At 38.2% G+C, this 24,271-nt stretch overlaps 2 protein-coding genes across 7 annotated transcripts in view; one reads left to right on the top strand and one right to left on the bottom strand.

The window, feature by feature from the left end:
- Positions 1 to 24,271, top strand: part of TMEM164 (transmembrane protein 164) — a 326,236-nt gene that overhangs the window by 75,400 nt on the left and 226,565 nt on the right. For 4 of the 6 annotated variants that reach the window (XM_033116076.1, XM_033116061.1, XM_033116088.1 and 1 more), the window contains one exon: positions 1,919 to 1,968. The exons of the other annotated variants lie outside the window; for them this stretch is intronic. In XM_033116076.1, coding sequence (XP_032971967.1) covers positions 1,919 to 1,968 — 50 coding nt within the window. The remainder of the gene's footprint in view (positions 1 to 1,918; positions 1,969 to 24,271) is intronic. 6 annotated transcript variants of the gene reach the window in all.
- LOC117028000 (peptidyl-prolyl cis-trans isomerase H-like) lies at positions 22,507 to 23,270 on the bottom strand. Its single transcript, XM_033116110.1, has one exon. It carries the CDS (start codon positions 23,257 to 23,259, stop codon positions 22,726 to 22,728), a length of 534 nt encoding a protein of 177 aa, XP_032972001.1. The 5' UTR covers positions 23,260 to 23,270; the 3' UTR covers positions 22,507 to 22,725.

The following is a 24,271-nucleotide window of genomic DNA, read 5'->3' as shown; positions in this document are numbered from 1 at the left end:
ACCCTATCCTTCTAAATGTAGGCTTTGAGAGAACTGAAGAACCAAATGCTAGAGAATATACATATGACAAAGCTAAACAACTCTATAATATATAATGTGGATAATCTATATTAATAAATGCTCACAAGAAGGACACCATAGTGATGATTTTATAAGCTACACCATTAAATCACTGTAAGTGAAGGACCTCCAGAAACGCGTTTTTTTTTTTTTTTTTTTAATCAGTCCTTAGTCCTTCTGAATGTCTCTGATTCTGGGCCAAGGTCAAACATTCAGCATATGTGGCTTCCAGGAGTGGTTGAATGTCTTGGGTGTTTGTTAAATATGCAGATTCCTGAAGTCCCAGACTTCTGGAATGGGCATTCCCAATGGAGGAACCCAGGAATTTGCATGTTTAATAAGCGACCTGCAAGGGTTTCTTTGTCCCTCTGGAGAAACAGTCCTTGGGTGAAGGTCAAATTGCCACAGCTTTGAAGGCTGTAACCCAAGCTTAGGTCAAATGAAGTAGCATGGAACTGATTTGTCTCTTAGAACGAGGTTCATTTTGTTTGGTTTGACCTGGGAGGAGAATTGAAGAGTAAAACAACTTAGTCATGCTTAGAAATGAACCATTCCAATGTGGGGGAGGAAAAATAATTTTCCCTCCACCCTTCTAGGTTCTTAGTCGAGATCCTCCTGTTATAAAAGACATATTAATAGGAGAAAAACGAACAGCTTTTTAATAAAATGTATACCTCCAATGTACATGGTAGATAGCTAGGAAAACTGAGTAATTTCCTGAAATGATCCAAGACATCACTTTAAATACCATCTCCAAGTTAAAGATAAAAGAAGATGTGGGGGTGGGAGAGAGAGTTATGGGAGGTGATCAGGAAAAGCACAGTAAACCAGAAGAGTAAGCTTGTTATGCACATTTAAGTCCTTGTCTTTTCCATGGAAGAGAGTTTCTAGTGATTCAGTTATCCTTCTCTTCCTGGTAAGCAAAGGGAGACACCCTTGCAAGTGGAGATTTCCTTACCAATGTGAACATCTCTTATAAAAGGGTAACTGTCTACTCAGTTTGCAGAGCTTTTCCAGTGTCTGCTGTTTCTTAAAAATAATCAGCCTAATATAATCTTTAGGCCAAAGAGAGATTTGGAGGAGGCAAATTCTGCTCCCATTCAAAATCAAAGGGAAGTATAGATAGAGCCTGGGGTTTGCAATACTGATAGTGTTGCCAGTTAAAATACAGGATGCCCAATTAAATGTGAATTTCAGATAAACATTGACTAATGTTTTAATGTAATTATATCCTAAATATTGCATGGAGTATACTTGAACTAAAACATTGTTCATTGTTTATCTGAAAATGATGTTTAACTGGTCATCCTGTATTTTTATTTGTTGAATTTGACAATGTTGGGTATTGATTAACACACCTTCCACCATAGGAGGAAAATCGGATGGTATTTATGTACTTGTTCTATGCTTGGAATCTATTTGTACTTGTCTTGGGTTGAAAGCTCCTAGACTGGCTTCTTGTGTTGTAATAAAGTTGAAGTATTGAAAAATGAGTCTTGTTCTAGAAGTTAAGAGGAAGTATCCCAGAGGCTGAAAGGGCCTAAGAAAGGGCCATCTCCTACCTCCCCCACAAAAAACTCTTACTCCCTCACTCTCCATCTCTTTCCATCTCCCTCCCATCCCACACACACATTCAGACATACACACACGGAGATGCATGTGCAAACACAAACATATTTGGAAAACCACTTGCTTGCCTATTTAATTTTTATATTACATTTTCTGTGTTAAAGTTTGGTTTTATTATTATTATTGTTGTTGTTGTTATCATCATCATCATCATTATTATTAAAGCAACATTGTCTCACTGCATCCAGCATTTCTCTTGATAACCATACTTAATTCTTTTCCATTGCAGATCTTTCTCCTGGCCTGCCCTCCATGTCCGGGAGCTATTGTCGTCTTCAAGTAAGGGAAAATTGTTTTTTACTTTGTTGCCATTGCTATTCAGACTCTTTTGTCTGATTGCCTAGGATGGTGAGTGCTTTGCTGTGAACACCTTGGGCCTGCACCACTTTATTTCTGGGCATCCCAAAGGACAAAGTCTGTGAGGGCCTCGTGAAACAGGGAAATGTTCTATATGTAGATGTGGCTTTGTAAAGCCCTGACAAATCCTTTTTAGCTCTTCCTTATGATGGTGGTTTATGGCCAACGTATGCTCCCTGGGAAGGTTGCTGCCTTCCTAACGTTCCTCTTGAGAGCGTGCTGGGGTCAGACATCTTTCCTCATCTGAAGAATTTTTTCATTGTGGTCCTGCTGCTCCATCGAGGATATGGTTCTTCATTTTGAAGTCCTCTGTTCTTGTTTTTACATGGTTTTGTTTTCCTTAAAATTAAAGTGAGAAGAGGAACCTATTACCTTTATTACAAGTCCTGCCTTTCTGAAAAATAGCAAGCATGAAATCCATTAAAGTGTATTTCAGGCAAATCGTGTTTATCTGAAGGCAAGGTTGCTTAAATGAAATTCGCAAGAGCCCTGGAACCCTCATTTTAACTGAATTCTGACCATCTCACTTATCAGGCCTTTTATTAGAGTTGCTAACGAGAAGGTCAATTGGCCAAATTAATTTCATCTCTTTCCTTCTTGCCTGGCCCCCATTTTGGAGCTGTTCCTGAGCAGTGAAATGGCCATAAGCCAGAGGGAAGGGACAGGAAGTAAAGAGCCCAGCAGATCCTTGGATAACTGAGAGTGGTATAAATGGCTTTCTGATTGACTTAAGTCATTAAAGTGTTAGGTAGAGGAAAATATACCCTATTTGCTGCTTCAAATACCTTCTTGGAATAGCCAATGAGTCTCTTGCCTTAGATGAGTAACCTGCTGGATGACGGATAATGGATCCTGATTTCATGTATCTTGTACTTAGCTCCTAAGCAGAAGGGGTACTTAACCCTGTTTCCCTCCCTTGATTTCCCAAAATGAGCTCAATTTTTCAGTGTAATGTTTATAAAGTAACATTGATTAGTTTTATTTCATTATTTTGAAAGTAACAGTTCTCACTATAGAAAATAGAGACACATAAAGAGGAAAATAAACATCTCCCTTAATCCTACCAGCAAGAGATAATTTTGGTTATTTTCTTTCTTGGTTCAGTAAGCAGAGATCATGTTTAGGTTTTTTACTGTATCTTTTCTAAACTTAATTCATTTTATATACACAGTTTTTATACATAAAAATACATACGTATGATTGCTGGATTTTTAAATAGTGATTCTTTTTATTTTTTTCCTTCTTTTATTTGGCTCTTACCTCTATCTTTCCATGCCATACCTGTATATTGCCAAACCAGTATCCTTCCACATTTTTCTCCATGCTCATAGATGTACACACACACACACACACACACACACACACACACACACACACGGGTTTTCAAATGGTTTTTTTAAGCTTTTTATTAAAAATATAGTTAACATACAATATTATGCTAGTCTCAGGGGTACGGCATAGTTATTCAACATTTATATACATAAAGAAGTGATTACCATGATAAGTCTCACAACAATCTCACACCCTACCATGCTTTCACAATATTATTGACTATATTCCCTATGCTGTATATTACATTTCCATGACTTACTTGTTTTGTACCTGGAAATTTAGATCTCTTATTCCCCTTCACCTTTACCCCCTTTTTAAATTTTTCAATTACAGTTGACATTTTATATTAATTTCAGGTGTATAGCATAGTGGTTAGACCTTTATATAATTTAAGAAGTGATCCCCCTGACTAGTCTAGTACCCACCTGGCAATATGCATGGTTATTACCATATCATTGAGTATATTACCTATACTTTACATCCCCATGACTATTTTGTAACTACCAATTTGTACTTTTTAATGTCTTCATTTTTTCACCCTGCCCACAATCCCTTGCCCATCTATCACACCAATAAATCAAGTACCAATCTGACACCATGACACCATACGTAGTTTTTTATTTTTTTAATGGGGTGACAATTGTTAGTAAAATTACATAGATTTCAGGTGTACAATTCTGTATGTATTACATCATCTATAAATCCCATTGTGTGTTCACCACCTGGAGTCAGTTCTCTTTCCATCACCATATATTTGATCCCCCTTACCCTCATCTCCCACCCCCCACCCCCCTTACCCTCTGGGAACCACTAAACTATTGTCTGTGTCTATGACTTCTTGTTTCTCATTTGTTTGTCTTGTTCTTTTGTTGTTTTTGGTTTATATACCACATATCAGTGAAATCATATGGTTCTCTGCTTTTTCTGTCTGACTTATTTCGCTTAGCATTATACTCTCAAGATCCATCCATGTTGTCACAAATGTTCCCATATCATCTTCTCTTACCGCCGAATAATATTCCGTTGTGTACATATACCACAACTTCTTTATCCATTCATCTATCGAAGGACATTTTGGTTGTTTCCATGTCTTGGCCACCGTAAACAAAGCTGCAATGAACATTGGAGCACACGTGTCTTTATGTGTAGATGTTTTCAGATTTTTTGGGTAGATACCCAGGAGAAGGATTGCTGGGTCATATGGTAATTCTATTCGTAATTTTTTGAGGAACCTGCACACTGCCTTTCATAACGGCTGCACCAGTCTGCATTCCCCCCAAGAGTGTATGAGGGTTCCTTTTTCTCCACAGCCTCTTCAACACTTGTTACTATTTGTCTGGTTGATGATAGCCATTCTGACTGGGGTGAGGTGATCTTTCATTGTGGTTTTTATTTGCATTTCTCTGATGATTAATGATGTTGAGCATTTTTTCCATATGTCTATTTGCCATTCGTATGTCCTCTTTGGAGAAATGTCTCTTCAGGTCGTCTGCCCATTTTTCAATTGGGTTGTTTGTTTTTTTGTTGTTGAGTTTCATGAGTTCCTTGTATATTTTGGATATTAGCCCCTGATCGGAGGCACTGTTTGCAAAAATCTTCTCCCATTCAGTTGGTTGCCTCTTTATTTTGTCGATGGTTTCTTTTCCTGTGTAGAACCTTTTAAGTTTCATATAGTCCCATTTGTTTATTTTAGCTTTTACTTCCATTGCCTTTGGAGTCAAATTCATAAAATGCTCTTTGAACCCAAGGTCCATAAGTTTAGTACCTATGTTTTCTTCTATGCAGTTTATTGTGTCAGGTCGTATGCTTAAGTCTTTGATCCATTTTGAATTAATTTTGGTACATGGTGACAGATAGCAGTCCAGTTTCATTCTTTTGCACGTGGCTTTCCAATTCTCCCAGCACCATTTATTGAAGAGGCTGTCTTTCCTCCTTGTATGTTTTTAGCTTCTTTGTCAAAAATTGTCTGTCCATATTTATGTGGTTTTATTTCTGGGTTCTCAATTCTATTCCATTGGTCTATGTGTCTGTTTTTCTGCCAATACCATGCTGTTTTGATTATTGTAGCCCTGTAGTACAAGCTAAAGTCAGGGAGTGTGATACCTCCAGTATTGTTCTTTTTTTCTTCAGATTGCTTTGCTATTCGGGGTCTTTTGTGGTTCCAAACAAATCTGATAATTTTTTGTTCTATTTCTTTAAAAAATGCCCTTGGGATTTTGATGGGGATTGCATTAAATCTGTATATTGCTTTGGGTAATATGGTCATTTTAACTATGTTGATTCTTCCAATCCATGAGCACGGAATGTCTTTCCATTTCTTTGTGTCTTCAATTTCTTTCAAAAATGTCTTATAGTTTTCAGCATATAGGTCCTTCACATCCTTGGTTAAGTTTATTCCTAGGTATTTTATTCTTTTCGCTGCAATGGCAAAAGGAATTGTTTTTCTATTTCTTTTTCTGAGATTTCATTGTTAGTATATAGGAATGCAATGGACTTTTGTACGTTGATATTGTAGCCAGCAACTTTACTGTATTCGTTGATTGTTTCTAATAGCTTTTTGGTGGAGTCTTTAGAGTTTTCTATATATAGCATCATGTCATCTGCAAAGAGTGATAATTTAACTTCTTCATTCCCAATGTGGATGCCTTTTATTTCTTTCTCTTTCTGATTGCTCTGGCAAGGATTTCCACACAGAATGTTGAAAAGCAGAGGTGATAGGGGACAGCCCTGTGGTGTTCCTGAACGTAGAGCAAAGGGCTTCAGTTTTTCACCATTAGTTATGAGATTAGCTGAGGGCTTGTCATATATGGCCTTTATTATGTTAAGTCGTTTTCTTTCTATACCTATTTTATTAAGTGTTTTAATCATAAATGAATGTTGCATCTTGTCAAATGCTTTTTCTGCATCAATTGATATAATCATATGAGTTTTGTCCTTTATTTTGTTTATGTGATGTATCACATTGATGGATTTGCGGATGTTGAACCATCCTTGTACCCTGGGGATGAACCCCACTTGGTCATGATGAATGATCTTTTTAATGCATTGTTGTATTCGATTTGCTAGAATTTTGTTTAGGAGTTTTGCATCTGTATTCGTCAGAGATAATGGTCTGTAGTTTTCTTTTTTTGTGTTGTCCTTACCAGGTTTTGGTATCAGGGTAATGTCGGCCTCATAAAATGAGTTAGGGACTACTGTCTCTTCTTCAGTTTTTTGGAAGAGTTTGAGCAGGATTGGTATTAGATCCTCTTTGAAGGTTTGGTAGAATTCAATAGTGAAGCTATCTGGTCCCGGACTTTTGCTTTGGGGAAGGTTTTGGATGACTGATTCAATTTCATTACTGGTGATCGGCCTGTTTAGATTTTCCAGTTCTTCATGGTTCAGCCTTGGAAGGCTATATGTTTCTAAGAACTTGTCCCCTTCTTCTAGGTTATTGAATTTGGTGGCATATAGTCCTTCATAGTATTCTTGGATGATCCTTTGTATTTCTGTGGTGTCCGTGATAACTTCCCCTTTTTCATTTTTGATTTTGTTAATTAGTGTCTTCTCTCTTTTTATCTTAGTGAGTCTAGCCAAAGGTTTGTCAATTTTGTTAATCTTTTCACAGAACCAGCTCTTTGCCACATTGATTTTTTCTATTGTGTTTTTGTTCTCTATTTCCTTTAGTTCTGCTCTGATTTTTGTTATTTCCTTTCTTCTGCTGACCTTGGGTTTCACTTGTTCTTATTTTTCTAGTCCTTTAAGGTATACCATGAGGTTATTTATTTGGGATTTTTCTTGTTTCTTGAGATAGGCCTGTAATGATATAAATTTTCCTCTTAAAACTGCTTTTGCAGCATCCCAAAAATTATTGTAGGATGTATTTTTATTGTTATTTGTTTCTATGTATCTTTTGATCTCTCCTCTAATTTCTTCTTTGACCCAGTCGTTCTTTAAAAGTATGTTGTTTAATCTGCATGTATTTGTGTTTTTTCCTGCTTTCTTTTTGCATTTGATATCCAATTTAAAGCCTTGTCATCAGGGAATATGCTTGGTATGATTTCAATCTTCTTAAATTTGCTGAGGCTGAAGTTATGTCCCAATATATGGTCTGTCCTTGCGAATGTTCCATGTACACTAGAAAAGAATGTATAGTCTGATGTTTTAGGATGAAGTGCTCTATGTATGTCGATGATGTCCATTTCATCTAATGTGTCATTTAGGGCTGCTATTTTGTTATTTGTTTTCTGTTTGGATGATCTATCCATAGCTGTCAGTGATGTATTTCGGTCCCCTAGTATAATTGTGTTTTGGTCAATTTCTCCCTTTAGTTCTATTAGTAGTTGCTTGGTATATTTCGGTGCTCCCTGATTGGGGGCATAGATATTGATGACTGTTACGTCTTCTTGTTGTATAGTCCCCTTTACCATTATGAAATGTCCATCTGTGTCTCTTGTTATCTTTTTCACCCTGAAGTCTGTTTCATCTGATATCATTATGGCTACAGCTGATTTTCTCTGGGTACCATTTGCTTGGAGTGTCAATTTCCACCCTTTCCTTTGAGTCTATGCTTGTCTTTTTAGCTGAGATGTGTCTCTTGGAGACAGCATATAGTTGGGTTTAGTTTTTTGATCCAATCTGCTACTCTGTGTCTTTTTATTGGTGAGTTCAGTCCATTTACATTTAAGGTGATGATTGATATGTGAGGATTTTTTGTCATTCTATCTTTAGTTTCTGGTACGGCTGTGTCTCCATTGTTTGTTTTCCTTTTTGTTGTTGTGTATTATTTCTGTATGGTGGTATTCTATGATGTTTTCCTCTGTTTCTTCTTTTATTACAGTATATATTTCAGTTCTGGATTTTTCTTGAGTGGTTACCCTTAAGTTTAAGTAAAAGAAAGTTTTATATTTAGAGTATTCCATTTTCTTTAGCACGCTTACTTTCTCCATTCCCATATTCCGGTTCAGGCCTATACGCTCCCCCTTTTTATGTTTTGGTTGCCACAAATTGTCCCTGTTGATGGTGGTCGAATAGCCTCCTTTAGTATTTCTTGTAGTGCAGGTCGTGTGTTAGAAAATTCCCTCAGCTTCTGTATGTCCGGAAAGGTCTGTATTCCTCTTTCATATCTAAAGGGTATCTTTGCTGGATACATTATTCTTGGCTCATAATTTCTCTCTTTCAATAGTTTGAATATTTGGTTCCACTCCCTCCTGGCTTGTAGAGTTTCTCTTGAAAAATCTGATGGTAATCTAGTGGGCTTTCTTTTGTAGGTTCCCGTCTTCTTTTCCCTAGCTGCCTTGAGGATTCTTTCTTTGTCGTTGATTTTAGACAGCTTCAATACAATGTGCCTTGGAGAAGGCCTGTTGGGATTCAGGTAATTAGGTGTTCTATTTGCTTCTTGAATTCGAGGATCCATTTCTGTCCACAGTTTGGGAAGTTCTCATCAACAATTTGTTTGAATATATTCTCTGTTCCCTTCTCTCCTTCTTCTCCTTCTGGTATGCCCATTATTCTTATATTGCTCTTTCTGATGGAGTCAGAAAGTTCTTGTAGAGTTCTTTTATTTCTTATAAGTCTCAAGTCTGTTTCTTCTTCCATCTGTGTCATTTCCAGGTTTCTGTCTTCGATGTCACTGATTCTTTCCTCCATGTGGTCAACTCTACTACCTAAGCTGGTTATTTCATTCTTAATTTCTTCTGTTGAGTTCTTAATCTCCATAAATTCTATTTGTTTCTTTTTTAAAATTTCAATCTCTTTCGTAAAATGCTCATGTTGTTCTTTGATTGCGTTTCTGAGTTCATTAAACTGCTTTTCTGTGTTTTTTTGCATCTCGTTGAGTTTTTTCAGAACTGCAATCTTGAATTCTCTGTCGTTTAAGTCATATATTTCCATATCTTTAAGTTCCTTTTCTGGAGACTTTTCACTTTCTTTCTGAGCTGTCTTGTTGCCTTGGTTATTCATGGCAATTACTGATTTATTATTTGTCTTCCTAGACATCTACAGGAGTGGAGTCTGCAACAGGTTGATAGGAAGAGGTCTTTCTTTTGTTTTCCAGTAGTTGTTGGTAGAATGTTTTATTTTTTCTCAGAGTGTAGCATTTTCTTTCTCTCACTTGGTAGTGCTATGTCTTCTCTGCACTATTCCAGCGTCTCACACAATGGGGGGATTCCCTGGGAGACGGGCTTCTCCTCTGTTAATAGTTCGTTTGGGTCACAGGGCGCAGTGTCCGTGGGGGTATTCAGAGAGCTTTTGAAGTTCCAAAGCTCTTCCTGCACCAGATTCAGAGCCCGTATGTTTCAGCAGTTCTGTTTACTGCTGCAGGAATCCGCCCAAATAGGTGGGGCCAGGGGCGGGGTGAGTTGTGAGAGGCAGCCTAGAGCAATGGTGGCGACCACCACCACAGCTGGTCTTACTTCCACAGCTCCCTCCCCTCTGCCGGTAGCAGCTGGGCTGCGAATCCGTGTCTGCGGTCCACAGCTCTCAGAACAGTAAATACTCTGCCCTTTTTCCTCGACACCGCCACTCTTCCGCCTCTAGCACCCGGCAGGTGGGGGGCGGGGCGAGCTCCGGGATGGTAGGGAGGGGGCGGCTAGTCTCAGTGCCTAAGGCTTCTGTTCTCTGCTCGGCAGTGAGGGCTTAAACCACCGTTTTCAGCCTTCTTCTTTCAGTCTTTTGTCTGAGGTCTCTGTCATGAGCGTTGGGCTCAGCCGTGTTAAATGCTGCCCCCTTAGCCCTGTGGGCCATAAGCGAAGCCCTAGCAGTCCGAGTTCTTCCCTGTCCCGCAGCTCCGGTAGTTCCGGGATGCAGCGAGCTTGGAGCACTGAGCTAGATCTGCGTCCTTCGCCTGCACGCGAGGCTCTGTCTCTGTGCCTCTCCCCTCTCTCCTCCCCCACGTTCGTGATTCGCCCACCCCTCGATGAACTCAGTAGTGGGTCTTCTTGTCCCGCCCGTCCGCCGTGCAGGGAGTCCCCTGTGGAGCCATTGTTGTTCGATTAGTTGTAAATTCCAGGGGAACTCCACAGAGGCTCACCTCACGCCGCCATTTTGGTGACATCACCCATATGTAGTTTTTACAATATTATTGACTATATTCCTAATACTATACCCTACATCCCCATAACTACTTTGGAACAACCAATTTGTACTTCTTGATCCCTACCCTTTTCTCACCCATATCCCCAACCCCCCTCCCCTCTGGCAATCATCAAAATGTTTTCTGCATCTGTGAGTTTGCTTCTGTTTTGTTACTTTCTTTTTTTCTTTAGATTCTATACGCATTCAAAATCACATTGCATCTGTTTTTCTCTGACATACTTCTCTCAGCACAATACCCTCCAGGTCCATCCATCCCCCCAGCCAATGGCAAGAACCCATCCTTTTCCTGGCCAAGCAATATTCCATTGTATATATCCACCACCACTTCTTTATCTATTCTTCTATCGACAGGCACACAGACTGCCTCCACATCTTGGCTATTGTATACAATGCTGCAGTGAACATATGGATGCACATGTCCCTCGAAGTAGCATTTTGGTTTCTTCGGATAAATATCCTGAAGTAGGACTACTGGGACCTTCTTTGTCTCTTGTTTTAAAGTCTGTTTTGCCTTTGTTTTAAAGTCTATTTTGTCTGGTATAAGTATTGCTACCCCACAAGTATTTGCTTGTTTCCATTTTCATGAAATATCTTTTTCCATCACTTAGCTTTCTGTCTGTGTCTTTTAATCTGAAGTGATTCTCTTGTAGGCAGCATATTTAATGGTTTTGTTTTCTTATCCATTCAGCCCTCCTATGTCTTTTGAGTGGAACATTTAATCCATTTACATTGAAGGTAATTATTGATAGATATGTAGTTATTGCCATTTTATAAATCATAATTTTGATTTTTTTCCGTCTTAGAGAAGTCCTTCTAACATTCCTTGTAATACTGGTTTGGTGGTGGTGAACTCCTTTAGCTTTATCTTGTCTGTGAAGCTCTTTAATGTGTCCTTTGATTCTAAATGATATCTTTGCTGGGTAGAATAATCTTGGTTGCAGATCCTTGCTTTTCATCACATTGAACATTTGTGCCAATCTCTTCTGTCCTGCAAAGTTTCTGTTGAGAATTCAGCTGAAAATCTTATGAGAGTTCATTTTTTTTAATTCTTTTTTCCTTTTGCTGTTTTGATTAGGTGTTTTATGCTACCTTGTCTTCCAAATCACTGATTTGATCCTCTGCTTCATCTCGTCTGCCGGTGATTCCTTCTAGTGCATTCTTTATTTCAGTTATTGTAGTCTTCACTTCTGACTTTTTTTAATGGTTTCTATATGGTTTAAATGGTTTCTATATCTATAAAGAGACAGCATATATATATATATATATATATATATATATGCTGTCTCTTTATTGAAGTTCTCACTAAGTTCCTTGAGCATCTTTATAACCATTGTTTTGAACTCTGTCTCTGGTAGGTTGCTTGCCTCCTTTTTTTTTTTGTTTGATTCTTTTTCTTTAGTTTTCGCCTGTGTTCTTTCATTGGGGACATACTTCTTTGTTTCCTCATATTGGCTGCCTCTCTGTGTTTGTTTCTATGTATTAGGTAGATCTGCTACATCACCCAGTCTTGGCCAGGTGGCCTTATGTATAGGTGCCCTGTGTGGTCCTGGCACAGTCTCCCTGGTCAACTCTTCCGAGTTCTCCAGGAATGTCCCTTGTGTGGGTTGTGTGTGCCCTCCTTTTACAGTTGAGCCTTGATTGCTGTTGGTAAATCAGTGGGTGGGATTGATCCTGGGGCTGACTGGCTGTGGGGTTTGGCCATGTCCATAGCTTATGGGCTGCTGTGTGGGAGGCTTACCCCACTGAATGGGATTTGCCCCAGCAGACTCTGTTGCTTGTTGAGACTGCCCTTTGTGTGTGCTTCTTGTGGGGCTAATTGGGCAGTGCTTGCTGTGGTCTGAAGCCAACCTCCAAGTATGTTGGTTCTGGCCCTTTGGGAGGGCATTCTGGTGGACGCCCAGCTCACCAATTCCCTATGACTGGCTAGGGACTACTTGGTAGGAGTTACAAAAGGATCCATGGTTGTTTCCTGCCTGTGCTGGACCTGGAGGCGCGTGGGAGAGGCCATGCTGTGAATGAAGGAAGGTTCCCACCAGTACTAGGCCTGGAGTAGCTCCACAAAAAGCCAGGATACTCCAAGGTCTGCTGCCACCTGCCAGCTCCCTTAAGGTTCAGCCACTGATAAACCCTCATGAGGTATACAAGTTGAGTGAGGCAGGGTCTCGGGGAGTCACTAGAGTGGGAAGAATTGTGTTTACCAGGTTAATGTAGATTCTGGTTTGGTTCCAGTGCTGAGACTGGAGCTACTCAGCAAAGGTCTCAAAGCACAGTGAAGCCAGTTGTTTACTGCCTGGGGCCCATGGACCTGGATAGTTTTCTAAGAATGAGTGCAATGTAGGCAGGGCTGGCTGCTCACTGAAAAAGTGCGTCTGGCATTAGGTGAGTTGCGTGGGGCAGGGTCCTAGCAGAGCTCATCAGACCAATTCAGATTCAGATTTGGGCATGGACATGGGAGGAGGGCTCAACACAGGAAAGACGGCACCCACCCACTGGCTGTATGGGAAAAGGACCCCACACAGGGAAAATGGTGACTTTTCTCCAGCCCTCGCCCTAAGCCTCACACCTCAGTCTTCCTCCCTTATGCCTTCCAACACCCCCTGAGTCACTGTCCTTCGCCAGAGCTCAGGGTGAGTGCCTGTGAGTGACTGAGTCGTGCACGGGCCCCTTAATAGGACGTCTGGGTTTCCCATAGCCTTCCGTCCCACCTGGATTGTCAGAATCTCCACTTTTTTTCACAGCCAGATGTTGTGGGGGCTCCTTTTCCTGGTACCACTACTTTGGGCTGGGGAGCCTGGTATGGGTGTGAGGTATTTGGCTACTCCCAGGGAAACCTCTGTGGCCAAGATATCCCTCCTGATTCTCAACTGCCGCATGGAGGTTTGGGTCCCACCTGTTCCGTGTCTCTGTCCCTCCTACCAGACTCAATGTGTCTTCTTTTTATCCTTAGTTATAAAATTACTGTTCAGCTAGACTTCAGATGGTTCTCCAGGTTGATTGTTCTATAATTTAATTGTACTTTTAATGAGTTCACGGAAGGAAGCAGGCATGATGTTTATCTACTCTGCCATCTTTGATCTCTGGAATGTTGTATTGTTCATCATTTTACAAAACTAGAATCTTATACATACTTTAATACATCTTGTTTTTTTCACTCAATAATATCTCATGGAAATCTATTAAAGTCTGTTGGTATAGCTCTTATTCTTTTAAAACAAGGCTGTGAAATAGTTAATAGATGCACAACAATTCATTTCCCTACCACCATCAGGTGTTACAGTTCTTTTATAATTTTGGAAACTTAATGGATAAATTTCATAGGCTACTAATGAATTTCAGTATCGTCTCATATTTTTTGTCCATTTAAATTTGCTCTTTGTGTTGTCTGTTCATATTATCTGTCCAATTCCTATGAGTTGTTTATATTTTTCTTAATTTGTGAGACCTCTTTGTGTATTTTGGTTATTGGCCCATTGTCTGTCATCATTGTTACAGATAATTTTTCCCAAATCTGTTGGTACATTTTTCCACATACATGTTTTTTTTTTCTGCTTTACTTTTCATATCCAAATATGACTGTTACCGTGTCCCTAAAAATAAGACCGAGTCTTATATTAGTTTTTGCTCTAAGAGACGCATTAGGGCTTATGTTCAGGGAATGAAATCCTGAAAGCTCTCTGAAAAATCATGCTAGTGCTTATTTGCCGGTTAGGTCTTATTTTCGGGGAAACACAGTGTTATAAAGCTTCCTATTTCCAGTCTCGCTTAAGACTGTTTTCCTAAAGGCGAATAGAATAGCTGTTGGAGTCGCAAAATATATATTAAATAATCCCTACTTTTCCCTAGTAGGCATTTATGAATTCTCTATTCTGTTTCATCCATTTGTCTATTTGTGTGCCTAAATCATATTGGTTACATTAGCTTAAAAATTACTTCTCTTGGCTATTCTTTGGCATTTTTTCTTACATACATATTTTAAGATCACTTTTATTGAACCCTTTCCCCCCATTGGGATTCTAATTAGAAGTGCATTAAATGCACATTTCAGTTTGTGAGAATTGATTTTTTTAGTTATATAGCTCTTTAAGAAATGGTAATTTTCCCATCTGTTTAAATCTTCAATTAGATTTAACCTTTTAAAAATATATGCTCAGTGTTTTTCTTAATATATTTATTCTTAAAAAAATTCGTAACTTTTTTGTTGTTTTTCATGAGTGAAATATTTTCCTCCTTTCCATTCCTAAGTGCTTCTTTCTAGAATAGACAAAGTTTATTGAATTTTAAAATAGTTCTTATCTCTAGCTATCTTACCAAATTCTCTTGTTAGTTTTGGTAAATTTTATTTTAGTTTTATCACTTCTTTCTATTGGTTATTATAGCTATTTCATTTTCCTTTTTTTAAAAACTAGGTGTGTTTAGAGAGTCTTTTTTGTTTGTTTAAAAAAAAACACACTTTTGTTTATTTTTAACTGTGTTTTTCCAGGACCCATCAGCTCCAACTCAAGTAGTTGTTTCAATCTAGTTGTGGAGGGCACAGCTCACAGTGGCCCATGTGGGGATCTTGTTGTTAAGAGCACTGCGCTCTAACCAACTGAGCTAACTGGCCACACCTAGTTATTTCATTTTCTTATTTTTGCATTTGTTACAAACTCAAACACACAGTTAAATAATATTGCTGATAGACCACTCTGTCTAAAACCAATTTTAAATTGAAATGTTTTCTGTGTTCCTCAATATTTACTGGTTGTATTTGTTAAATAGCCTATTATATTTAAATAGTGTCCTCGTTTACTTAGAGTAATTTTAAAAAGGAATGGTTGCTGTATTTTATCAAATGCTTTCTCAGTGTTTGTTGATCATGCTATTTTTTTCATTTAAGTTTTTGATACAGTGAATTATATCAGGTACATTATTAAAATAAGCCCTGCCAATCATAGAATATTATTATTTTGATACATTGCTGGATTCTATTTGTCAATCTTTTATTTAGAACTTGGTCTCACTATTCATAAGATTGTAGCCTGTTTTTGGATTCTTTTCATCAGGGTTAAGTGCTAAAATTGCGGTGACTATGTAAAATGAGCTGCAGAATGTTCCTTCTTTTTCTCTGGCCAGGAATATTTTATTTACCCTAGAAATTACGTGTTTTTTTAAAGGTGAGATAAAACTTAACTGTGAAGCCCACTTGGTCTTAGTGCCTATTTCAGTGGGTATGCCCTCAATCATCTTTCTACCATCTTCTATGTCAATTAGTCTATTCAAATCTTTTTTGGTCAATTTTGCTCATATGCATTTTGCTGGGAAATTATCCATTTCTTCTAAGCTCTCAGTTTTGTGTCCATGAATTCAGTTGAGCATGTAGTACTCCCTTATTTTATAATTTTTTTAAAAGTTTTTATTTGGGAAGGGGAACAGGACTTTATTGGGGAACAGTCTGTATTTCCAGGACTTTTTTTTTTTTTAAACTGGGGAACAGTAGTGTGTTTTTCCCAGGACTCATCAGCTCCATCCAAGTCAAGTTGTTGTCCTGTCAGTCTTAGTTGTGGAGGGCGCAGCTCAGCTCCAGGTCCAATTGCCGTTGCTAGTTGCAGGGGGCACAGCCCACCATCCCTTGCAGGAGTTGAACCGGCAACCTTGTGGTTGAGAGGATGCACTCCAACCAACTGAGCCATCTGGGAGCTCAGCGGCAGATCATTGACTTCATTCTAGTTGCAGGGGGGCAGCTCGCTCTCCCATGTGGGAATTGAACTGGCAGCCCTGTTGCCCAGAGTTCGAGCTCTAACGAACTGAGCCACCCGTCTGCCCCTTATTTTATAATTTTAAAAACAATTTTCTCATCTGTAGTCATGTGTTCTTTCTTGGGCTTAATCTTGTCTGTTTTTGTGTTTTCTTACATATTTTAGACAGTTGTAAGCACTTTATCTATTTCTGCTTGATTTATAGAACTTGGTTTTGGATCAATTTTCCTTTTTACCTTTATGTTTGTGTGTACATAATTTTTTTTAACTTCATGTTCAGCTTTTTATCTATATGATGATATTCTCTTGTTTTTTCTTATCTCTCAAGACATATATATATATTCCTGTACATTTGTCCTCTTTAATTATAATTCTTTATTCTGCTTTGTTCACTTAATGATAACTTCTCCCCATCTTATTACATGCTCATCATGCATATCATTTTTTAAATTGAAGTTTATTGGGGTGACAATTGTTAGTAAAGTTACATAGATTTCATGTGTATAATTCTGTATTACATCATCTATAAATCCCACTGTGTGTTTACCACCCAGAGTCAGTTCTCTTTCTGTCACCATATATTGGATCCCCTTTACCCTCATCTACCATCTCCCTCACCCCTTAATCTCTGGTAACCACTAGACTATTGTCTGTATCTATGAGTTTTTGTTGTTTCATTTGTTTGTCTTGTTCTTTTGTTGTTTTCAGTTTTATAGATCACAGATCAGTGAAATCATATGGTTCTCTGCTTTTTCTGTCTTACTTACCTTGCTTAGCATTACAATCTCAAGATCCAAGCATGTTGTCACATATGGTACTATTTCATCTTTTCTTCTGGCAGAATAGTGTTCCATTATGTATATATACCACAACGTCTTTATCCATTCATCTATTGAAGGACACTTTGGTTGTTTCCATGTCTTCGCCACCGTAAATAAGGCTGTAATGAACATTGGTACACATTTGTCTTTATGGATAAATGTTTTCAGATTTTTTTGATAGATACCCAAGAGAGGGATTGCTGGGTCATATGGTAATTCTAGTCTTTAATTTTTTGAGGAACCTGCACACTGCCTTCCATAGCAGATGCACCAATCTTCATTCTCACCAACAGTGTCTGAGGGTTCCTTTTTCTCCACAGCCTCTCCAACACTTGTTACTATTGGTCTGGTTGATGATAGTCATTCTAACTGGTGTGAGGTGATATGTCATTGTGGTTTTTATTTGCATTTCTCTGATGATTAGTGATGTTGAGCATTTTCTCATATATCTTTTGGCCATTTGTATGTCCTCTGTGGAGAAATGTCTCTTCAGGTCCTCTGCCCATTTTTTAAGTGGATTGTTTGATTTTTGTTGTTGTTGTTGTTCAGTTGTATGAGTTCCATATATAGTTTGGATATTAATCCCTTTTCAGAGGCGTTGTTTGCAAATATCTTCTCCCTTTCGGTTGATTGCCTCTTTATTTTGTCTGTTGTTTCTTTTCCTGTGCAGCTCTTAAGTTTGATATAGTCCCATTCATTTATTATAGCTTTTGCTTCCCTTGCCTTTGGAGTCAAATTCATAAAATGCTCTTTGAACCCAAGGTCCATAAGTTTAGTACCTATGTTTTCTTCTATGCAGTTTTTTGTTTCAGGTCTTATGCTTAAGTCTTTGATCCATTTTGAATTAATTTTGGTACATGGTGACAGATAGCAGTCCAGTTTCGTTCTTTTGCATGTAGCTTTCCAATTCTCCCAGAACCATTTATTGAAGAGGCTGTCTTTTCTCCATTGTATGTGTTTGGCTTCTTTGTCAAAAATTATCTGTCCATATTTATGTGGTTTTGTGTGTGAGTTCTCAGTTCTATTCCATTGGTCTCCATATCTATTTTTCTGCCAATACCTTGCTGTTTTGATTATTGTTGCCCTATAGTATAAGCTGATTTCAGGGAGCGTGACACCTCCAGCATTGTTTTTTTTTCCTTAGGATTGTTTTGGCTATTCAAACTTTTGTGGTTCCATACAAATCTGATGATTGTTTGTTCTATGCCTTTAAAAAGTTCCATTGAGATTTTGTTGGGGATTGCATTAAGTCTGTATATTGCTTTGGATAATATGGCCATTTTGTTTTTATTTTTTTTAAAGATTTTATTGGGGAAGGGGAACAGGACTTTATTGGGGTACAGTGTGTACTTCCAGGACTTTTATTTTTTCCCCAATTCAAATTGTTGTCCTTTCAATCTTAGTTGTGGAGGGTGCTGTTCAGCTTCAAGTTGTTGTCCTTTCAGTCTTAGTTGTGGAGGGTACAGCTCAGCTCCAGGTCCAGTTGCCGTTGCTAGTTGCAGGGGGCACAGCCCACCATCCCTTGTGGGAGTAGAACCGGCAACCTTGTGGTTGAGAGCCCACTGGCCCATGTGGGAATCGAACCGTCAGCCTTCGGAGTTAGGAGCACGGAGCTCCAACCGCCTGACCCACTGGACCAGCCCTAATATGGCCATTTTAACTATGTTGATTCTTCCAATCCATGAACATGGTGTCTTTCCATTTCTTTGTGTCTTCTTCAATTTCTTTTGATAATGTATAGTTTTCAGTATATAGGTCTTTTACATCCTTGGTTAAGCTTATTCTTAGGTATTTTATTCTTTTTGTTGCAATTGCAAAAGGAGTATTTTTTTAAATTTCTTTTTCTGAGGTTTTATTTTTAGTATATAGGAGTGCAGTGGACTTTTGTACGTTGATTTTTGTAACTGGCAACTTTACTATATTCGTTTATTGTTTCTAATAGCTTTTTGGTGAAGTCTTTAGGGTTTTCTATATATAGCATCATGTCATCTGCAAAGAGTGACAATTTAATTTCTTCATTCCCAATTTGGATACCTTTTATTTCTTTCTCTTGCCTAATTGCTCTGGCTAGGTCTTCCGATACCATGTTGAAAAGCAGAGGTGATAGAGGAGAGCCCTGTTGTGTTCCTGAATTTAGAGCAAAGGCTTCAAGTTTTCCCCGTTAATTATGGTATTAGCTGAGGGTTTGTCATATATGGCCTTTATTATGTTAAGGTATTTTCCTTCTATACCTATTTTATTAAGTGTTTTAATCGTAAATGGATGTTGTATCTTTTCAAATGTTTTTTCTGCATCAATTGATATAATTGTATTTTTGTCCTTTATTTTGTTTATGTGGTGTATCACATTGATTGATTTGCGTTTTTTGAACCATCCTTATACCCGTATGATGAATCCCACTTGGGCGTGGTGTATAATCTTTTTAATGCATTGTTGCATTCGATTTGTTAGAATTTTGTTTAGGATGTTTGCATCTGTATTCATGACAGATATTGATCTGTAGTTCTCTTCTTTTGTGTTATCCTTACCAGGTTTTGGTATCAGGGTAATGTTGGCCTCATAAAATGAGTTAGGGAGTACTGTCTCTTCTTCAATTTTTTGGAAGAGTTTGAGCAGGATTGGTATTAGTTCCTCTTTGAAGGTTTGGTAGAATTCACTAGTGAAGCCATCTGGTCCTGGACGTTTGCTTTTGGGAAGGTTCTGGATGACTGATTCAATTTCATTACTGGTGATCGATCTGTTTAGATTTTCCAGTTCTTCATGGTTCAGCCTTGGAAGGCTATATGTTTCTAAGAACTTGTCCATTTCTTCTAGGTTATTGAATTTGGTGGCATATAGTCCTTCATAGTATTCTTGGATGATCCTTTGTATTTCTGTGGTGTCCGTGATAACTTCCTCTCTTTCATTTCTGATTTTGTTTATTTGTGTCTTTTTATATCTTAGTGAGTCTATCCAATGGTTTTTCAATTTTATTAATATTTTCAAAGAACCATCTCTATGTTGCATTAATTTTTTCTAGTTCTGCTCTGATTTTTATTATTTCCTTCCTTCTGCTGACTTTGGGTTTCATTTGTTCCTCTTTTTCTAGTTCTTTAAGGTATAAGGTGAAGTTATTTATCTGAAATTTTTGTTGTTTCTTGAGATAGACTTGCAATGATATAAATTTCCCTCTTAAAACTGCTTTTGCTGCATCCCCCAACTTTTGGTAGGATGTATTTTCATTCTCATTTTTTTTCTATATAAAAACTTTATATTTTGAAATAATAATATGTAATAAATGTCATCATATTATCTCATTTAATATCATATATCATATCATAATAGAGATTCAATTGTATGGAAAAAACAGAGTAATCCCTTGTGTCCTTTATCTAATTTCCTGCAGTGGTAACCTCTTGAAAACTACAGTACAATATCAGAACTGGGATATTGAAATTTGTACAGTCAGGAAACGGTGAGTTCCACTGCCATGTGGATCTCTTCTAATGCTCATTTATAACCACACCCACTATCCTCCTACCTGTACCCCACCCCTGAGCCCTGCATCTATTCTGTTTTCCATGTCTATAAGTTTGCCATTTCAAGAATTTATTTGAATAGAACCATACAGTATGTCACCTTTCAGATAGGCCTTTTTTTCTTTTTTTATTAGTTTCAAGTGTACTAAACAATGTAATAGACATTTACACCTCTCACAAAGTGATAAGCTCTTCCCCCAATCTACAGTATCCGATGGCCTTTTTTTATTTTTTAAGGCAGCATAATTCCTTAGAGAGTCATCCAAATTTTTATCATACGCATAATTTTCATGGATGTATATTATTCCACTGGGTAGAAATACCACATGCTAAAATCAGTATTTTAGAAAACAGACAACTCTTGAAAGACTAACTCCACCTTTTATTAGTATCGCTCGTTACTGTTTACAAAGTACTTTGTCTGAAATGATCTCATCAAATCCTTCAAATAATGCTGTGACATAGGGAATACATTATCCACATCACAGAAAAGCTGTTGGGTCCAAGAGATGTTAAGTAACTTGGCTAAAATTACATTGTGGCAAAGTCAGGATTCTCATTCTTATTTTTCCTTCTAATGCTCATAATCAGCTTTACTGTGTTCCTAGTCATGGTGGGAAATTCATAACATGTATTATCTCATTTAATCCACCTAACAAACCTATGTGGGAGGTACAAATTGTATCCCCTGTTAGATCAAGAAAACAGAGGTTCACGAAGTTTTATTGACTTACATGGCTGCTAAGTAGTGCAGGTGGGATTTGATCCAATGTTTTTCTGACTCCTGAGCCAGTGCTCCTAATCATTACCTTATGTTGCTTAAGTGAATATTTTTAGCTATTCCATTATTATTTAAGAGGGTAAAAGCATGAAAACATCCTATTTAGAATTCCCTAAATCTCGCTGTGGTCTTATTGGCACCGCTGTGGTCTTAATGCCAGTGTGTTCTGTGGGCCCATTGTCTATCACTGTATACACATCTCTTGTTTTTGTTTTGTTTTTTTAGTTTTTTCCATTGGCCTTTTGCTGTACCAGTCACACATGAGTTTGTTTGCTTCCCAGCTAAGCAGGGGCAGGCATATTCTTCATGGAAGCATGCCCAGTCACTGCAGGAAAGGTGTATGGTGTGTCCAGTGGGCACTATGCCCCATGCTGGGCAGGGGCTGGCAATTCTTCTTGGGGTGTGGAAGGGGCAGGCTTCTCCACAGGTTTCCCTTGGTGCTCTTGACAAGAGTCAATGACCATTCCCCAGCATTCTGGCTGGGTCCCAGAGTGTTTTGTTTATATGCCCCTCAGTTGACATGTGACTTGCTAAGTGTGCTGCTGGAAAGGTTGCCTCCATGGAAAGCGTACACCCAGAACGTGGAGCTATGATTGGAAAGGGTTTCTACCTGGCCCACCACCACAGCAACCTCGGGCATGGGGCTCTGTAGATCTGTAAGAGCTGTAACTCATAATTTGAGCCTGTCTGCATTCATTCTTTGAAAGCCTCTTACCCTCCCTGTTATTGGTTCCTTGTCTCTATAGATACTCATATAGCAATACCAGAATTACTTGTTTAGTTGTGTCTGTACATCTGAGCCATTTTCTTTTTACTCATTTGGGTGTTTGAGTGGTTCTTTCCTGAAGAGCTACCTACAAGCACCTTCAATATCCAAGCCACAGATTTGTTTTTTTCATCACTTAGGTTTGAATAAAACCAATACATCCTTAGAGACAATTCTGTGGTTTTACTAATCTTGCTATTAACTTTGAAAAAAGTTAACCTGTCTCGGTTACCTTTAAGAAACATACAGAGTCCCATTATATGAAGCAGTCTGCCTCATAGGTTCTTAATAAATAAGATTCCCTTTTGCAAACCTAAGGGAGAGGAAAGAGAGAGGTGTTGTAGTATAGCTACCGTGTTTCCCCGAAAATAAGACCTAGGTGGACCATCACCTCTAATGCATATTTTATTTATTTATTTATTTATTTTTTAACCCCCAAAACCAAAACACTTTATTTACAGTTGAAAAACATGGAAAATCTTGGGTTCTGAATCTGTGATACTTCCAAGGTCTCTTGATCAAACAGGGCAACAGCTGGCAGGGAAGCAAACACAGGGCCCAATCCAGGTTATCTTACTCAAGAGCATCACCCTGAGCAAGGGCATGCCCACAATGGCAGAGATGTGGAGGTCGTATTCAGGCTTGCTAAGGACTACATCTCCCCACACTGTGAGATCACCACAGGCAGCTTGGGCTTATTGTTGGGGCCTGTGGGAACATTCTCAATCTTTCTCATCACTAGAAGTCCATCAATGATTTTTCCAAACACTACGTGCTTTCCATCCAGCCAGTCACACTTAGAGCAGGTGATGAAGAACTGGCAGCCATTTGTACTGGGACCGCTGTTTGCCATGGAAAGCAGGCCTGGAGCTGAGTGTCTAAGTTTAAAATTTTCATCTGCAAATGGCCCCCGGTAAATACTGGCGACTCCAGTACCATCTCCGTTAACAAAATCTCCACCCTGAATCATGAAATCCTTTATGACCCTGTGGAAAGTGCTCCCTTTGTATCCAATCGGAACCCCATCTTTTCTGAATTCTCCAGTGCAGAACTGCCTAAAGTTCTCAGCCGACTTAGGCACAACGTCTGCAAAGAGCTCGATCTTCATGCGGCCAACTTCCTGGCCGCCAATGCTGACATCAAAGAACACCACGGGGTTGACAGGGCTTGAATTTGCCACCGCCATGGCTCTGACCCGGAAGCAGAAGCCTCTAATGCATATTTTAGAGCAAAAATTAATATAAGACCCGGTATTATATTATATTATATTAATTATATTATACTATGTTATATTAATTATATTATATTATCTTATATAATATTATTATATAAGACCCGGTATTTTACTATAATATAAGACCAGGTCTTATATAATAATATAATATAATATAATTAATATAACATAGTATAGTATAATGTAATATAATATAATATAGTACCGGGTCTTATATTAATTTTTGCTCCAAAAGACACATTCGAGTTGATGGTCTGGCTAGGTCTTATTTTCTGGGAACCACGGTAGGTACTTCTTAGTTCCCTCCAAAAAAAGGAGATTCTTTTTTTTTCTCTCCTTGTCTTTTTTCCTCGGTTTTTATTTCCCCTTCAAATTTCATTATAGAAAATTTCAAATATGTATGTGCCCTGCTGATTACTCACATATTTTAATCTGTGAATTGTCATGTTCTCTGCTCAGTTTACATATATATATATATGGTTGTTTCTCTTGTTGATCTTCATGAGTTGTTCATATATAAAGAATATTAATCCTTTATCACCTTTATAGTAAATGTTTTTTCCAGAATGTCTTCTGACTTGTTGACAGTCTTTTTAATGTATATTTTATTTTTATCGGTCAAATTGATTGGTTTCCAAACTGCCTTTAGACCATGGTAATTTCTTCCAGTGCTTTTATGCTTGAAGACTTTTCCCATTCTTAGATCAGATAGGTAATCTAGTTTTTTAATCATCTAAAAAATATTTAGCTGTCAGTTCATCTAAAGTTCATTTTGTGACTAGTATGAGGTAGGCACATAACCTATTTTCCCCCAAGTCGTCATTTATTTGAGCACCATTTGTTGAATAACTGTTTCCCTGTGATTATTGCTGTTATGATTTTGTCATATATAAATTCTTATATATGGTTGCATTTATTTGGGGGGCTTGTGCTATTCCACTGATGTCTCTGTTGGGTTCTCCAC

The sequence above is a fragment of the Rhinolophus ferrumequinum genome, chromosome X, assembly GCF_004115265.2.
Source record: "Rhinolophus ferrumequinum isolate MPI-CBG mRhiFer1 chromosome X, mRhiFer1_v1.p, whole genome shotgun sequence".
Classification (NCBI taxonomy): domain Eukaryota; kingdom Metazoa; phylum Chordata; class Mammalia; order Chiroptera; family Rhinolophidae; genus Rhinolophus; species Rhinolophus ferrumequinum.
Note: the sequence above shows the minus strand (reverse complement) of the source record. Positions and strands in the feature narration are given on the sequence as shown.

Excerpts from the sequence above, each read along its gene's own strand:
- LOC117028000 (XM_033116110.1), bottom strand. The coding sequence starts at position 23,259 with ATGGCGGTGGCAAATTCAAGCCCTGTCAACCCCGTGGTGTTCTTTGAT.